Source organism: Salvelinus sp. IW2-2015, linkage group LG25, assembly GCF_002910315.2.
Source record: "Salvelinus sp. IW2-2015 linkage group LG25, ASM291031v2, whole genome shotgun sequence".
NCBI classification, from domain to species: Eukaryota; Metazoa; Chordata; class Actinopteri; order Salmoniformes; family Salmonidae; genus Salvelinus; species Salvelinus sp. IW2-2015.
The window spans coordinates 22908250-22912816 of record NC_036865.1 but is presented as its reverse complement, the minus strand read 5'-3'; the positions used below and the strand labels follow the sequence as shown (position 1 = coordinate 22912816).

General features: G+C 42.3%; 1 protein-coding gene across 1 annotated transcript in view; it reads left to right on the top strand.

The window, feature by feature from the left end:
* Positions 1-253: 253 nt before the first annotated feature.
* LOC111951738 (mitogen-activated protein kinase kinase kinase kinase 3-like) overlaps positions 254-4567 on the top strand; it is a 40460-nt gene continuing 36146 nt past the window's right edge. Inside the window, 2 exon segments of the mRNA XM_070434840.1 lie at positions 254-280; positions 1088-1145. Coding sequence (XP_070290941.1) covers positions 254-280; positions 1088-1145 — 85 coding nt within the window.

Here is a 4567-nt window from a genome sequence, read left to right as displayed (position 1 = left end):
AATGAATTGGTCAATGCATCCTGTTTTGTGCTTAGTGACATCCCATCACATTACCCTGGAGTGGGAGATGTACGTACGGTGGTACAGACATGGCCCCTTTGAGAGTCACAAGTGCGCATCTGGAGCTGAAGGAGGCAGTGTCATGGTGCGTTCATAACCAAGTGGGAATTTACCACATATGAAAAATCCTCTTGAATGGTCGTGATTACTAGTGGGAAATTCACCAATCATCCTGAGCACCCACTTCTCCAACATGGGGACCTCTGACTTCACCTGCAAAGTAAATGGCCTCTAGAACAGCATTTACTGTAGTTAAATGCAACCACAAAACATTCTTTATAAAAAGCAATCTATTAATGTGGTTTTTGAACTCTAATTTGTTTASAAGCATGATTGCTGTACTTTTAATTTATGGTTGACACCGCTTGTTGGCCATTATCCAATCCCTATTTCTCAACGAATTCTGACTTTACAACTGGTAAATTCCCACCTCCCACATGGTTACAAACGCAGCATCAGAGTGGAAACTTGAGGCCCAACATAACAATCCTGTCACAACAGACAATGCCAGGAACATTGTGAATGCTGAGCATTGTGACTGGAATTTAGTTTCCCCGCTGTACTGAAAACCGAACCATGACCCAAAGAATCACAGTACGTACCGAACCGTGGGTTTGGTAAACCATTACACCCCTACCGGCCACATCATCATAATGATGCACAATAGGCTACCTATTTGTCTTTATGATCTTATTTGCTTTTCAAATCAGCCATCTTCAGTAATATCCATCAAACTTATTTGTTTATGAATCTCTTTGCAAATATTCCATCCATAAGTTCAGTACTGTTATTATTATTATTATCATCATACAATACTTTGGATACATGTGTTAGCCTGTAAGGCCAGTTAGCAGTTAAGCAATGTTATCCTACAGTAGCAGCCAACTGACTGTTCTAGCCTACACTCTCTCAGGCTTAAACACAGTGTTGGTCTGACAGAGGCCAGTCCTCTCTAAACTCCAGTATGTTCCCTCCTACAGACAGCTGGCTAATAAATGCTCTCTCCCTCTCTCTTTCTCTCCTCCAGGCCCGTAATGTCAACACCGGGGAACTGGCTGCCATTAAAGTTATTAAGCTGGAACCTGGTAAACTCTTTTTTCTTTTCTCTGCCCTGTGTCATCACTGTTTCCCTCTCCCTCCTCCTCCTTTCCTCCCCTTTGACCCTTTTTCCCTCCTCCTCTTCTCCTTTCTCTCCTCTCTTATCCCTCTGTCATCCACCATTTCCCAAGTTTTCCCATTTTACACTAGGCAGTCTCTTGTCTTCTGTTGCAGACATAATCAAATGTTTATTTTGTTAATCTTCCTCTGTCCCCAACAGCTGAATCGAATTATCCCTTAGAAAGAAAACGCCGTGTCCGAATACCCATAATTGCATCTTAAATAGTAGGCCGACTGAGTATGTGAAAAAAATAAAGTTTAATAGTATGTGACATTTTGAAAATCAAGTATACTTTAAATGGCCGGATGTCATACTAATTTCGGCTTTCACAACAGCAGATCAATTAGATATGGGGATGCGGTAGCGAAATCAACGCAGTCACGCAGGACGCAGTATGCAAAAATAGAATGTTTAATAGTATGTGACATTTTGGAAATCGAGTGGTTTAAATGCCAGGATGTTATACTCATCTCTTCTGTAGGCTAGGCTACCTATTTAATGTATGGATTAAGCCATAGCAGTCATTCTGATCTCTTTCCCAATGATCAATGCTTTAGTTTATTATGTTGCTGTCCAGCGGTTCTGAATTTGCGATGCACCTGACTGTCCACGTCCTTTTCATTTGAACATTTTGAAAAGTTTTGGTGTGTACTGTTTTGATTTCTATATGTTACAGCATTTTGTTTTTTACTGATACATATGTTGAAATTAAACAAATGATCTGTTTCTGTCTTCAGTCCTTTTTAAATAGGATAGATGGGCTATATGGTCTACTACAATATAGGTTGAATGTGATCGTCTGCCTATAACCAACCTGAGTAGGCCTAGAACTTCCTATTCTATTCAGAGTTTAGAGAAATTAATTACATTGGAAATGAGCTATTATCAGGCTGGTTATTATCAGGCTGGTTATTATCAGGCTGGTTATTATCAGGCTGGTTATTATCAGGCTGGTTATTATCAGGCTGGTTATTATCAGGCTGGTTATTATCAGGCTGGTTATTATCAGGCTGGTTAATGTGATGCATGTCTTTTGAATTTGGAAAAATCCACCCGCACTCTGCCCCGCCCCACCTATTCAGCCAATCAGGAGCCTCCTGCGTTGCGGCCGTGGCATACTGCATACTTTTTACTAAACGGTACGTGCTAAATAGAATGTGACGATGAGTACATAGTATGCAGTTTAAGTATGTAGTACACTAGTATGGGTATTCGGACACGCCATCGTCTTGTCACCGTCTTCACAATTTAACAGTCCAATTAATGCCTTTTTATGGTTCTCTCTCATCAGTCATGATTTCTGCGTAGATGTTGGTTCACAGTACACTGATTGTAATGATTTAGATGGAACTATAAACAGTTAGTTAGTTTCTGCTTGTGATTTATGAGCATCATCATTCAAACCCCTTGTCTCTCCTCCTAAAGTGTTTATTTTCTGTCTCATTTCAGTTTGAGTGTAATTTCCAAAGCCCTTTAATGGAAGTGAATGTGTGCTGCTAGGCTACATTCCAATCATTTCCCCAAGTCTAGAGCACAGCTTGAGAGCCAAACAAAATAACATGCAGCACACGCAGTGTCCCAGTTTCCGCTTCCTCCTCCATAGAACATTCTATCTGCAAACAACCACAGACGCTACCAAGCTGCCACCTAAATGTGTGTTTCTGTGCCCGTGTATGCAATACACACGCATATCTTTATCACTACAGTTGGATGCATGTCTTTATTTTTCCTGCACACTGTGATTATCATTTTGTTGCGCACATTAACAATTATTGCGTCACAAAGAGGATTAGGCTAAATTTACAAGGTGACATCCTTGTGTCAGCTTTTCAGTTCAAGTGGAGGAAATCTCCTCGTATTTTGATGGCATCCTCTTAAGAGATGCAGCTGACGATTGGTGAGGGAGCAGCCTAGTCTGTCTACTGTACCAATATACTTTTAGACTAAAACTGTGCCTCTATTGTCTGTAGGCCTTGTCCCTTGATGTACATCTAACCCAGGGTTTCCCAAACAGTCCTGGAGACCCCAAGGCGTGCACGTTTTGCTTTTTGCCCTGGGAGGGGTGCGACTTTGAGAAACCTTGGTTTAACCTGACGAAAGTTGTTCACTCAGTTTTTCAATACAATTGCTATGAATTTAATCTGAAGGATATTCATGCGTTTTTCCTCCTAATGTGTCTGTTAGGGGTGTCCTAATGTGTCTTTTAGGGTTGTTAGGGGTGTCCTAATGTGTCTGTTTGGGTTGTCCTGATGTGTCTGTTAGGGTTGTCCTAATGTGTCTGTTAGGGTTGTCCTAATGTGTCTGTTAGGGGTGTCCTATTGTGTCTTTTAGGGTTGTTAGGGGTGTCCTAATGTGTCTGTTAGGGCCCTAACAGAACATTAGACACCCCTAACAGACAACATTAGGACACCCCTAACAACCCTAACAGACACAGTGAGGACACCCCTAACCAATCCTAACAGACACATTAGGACAGCCTAAAACAGACACATTAGGACACCCCAACAGACACATAGGACACCCCTAACAGACACATTAGGACACCCCTAAAACATACATATTAGGACACCCTAACATGCCTTAACAGAACAATTAGGAACACGCCTAACAAGGACACATTAGGACACCCCTACAGACACATTTAGACACCCCTAACAGGACACATTAGGACACCCCTAACATTACACATTAGGACACCCCTAACAGACACATTAGGGACACCCCTTAACAGAAACCATTTAGGACACCCCTAACAGAACACATTAGGACAACCCTAACAGACACATTAGGACAACCCCTAACAGACACATAGGACACCCCTAACAGACACATTTAGGACACCCCCTTGCAACCCTAACAGACACATTAGGACACCCTAACAACATAACAGACACATTAGACAACCCGAACAGACACATTAGGGACAACCCTAACAGACAACATTAGGACAAACCCTAACAGGACACATTAGGACCACCCCTAACAGACACATTAGGGACCACCCCTAACAGACACATTAGGAACAACCCAACAGACACATTAGGACACCCCTGACGAGACACATTAGGAAACCCCTTACAACCCTAACAGACCCATTAGGACACCCCTAACAACCCTAACAGACACTTAGGACACCCCTAACAGACACATTAGGACACCCCCTAACAGACACACTAGTTGACACCCCTAACAGAACACATTAGGACACCCCTAACAGACACATTAGGACACCCCCTAACAGACCACATTAGGACAACCCTAACAGACACATTAGAAACCCTAAGAGACACATTATGGACACCCCTAACCAGACACATTAGGACACCCCTAACAGGACACATAGGCACA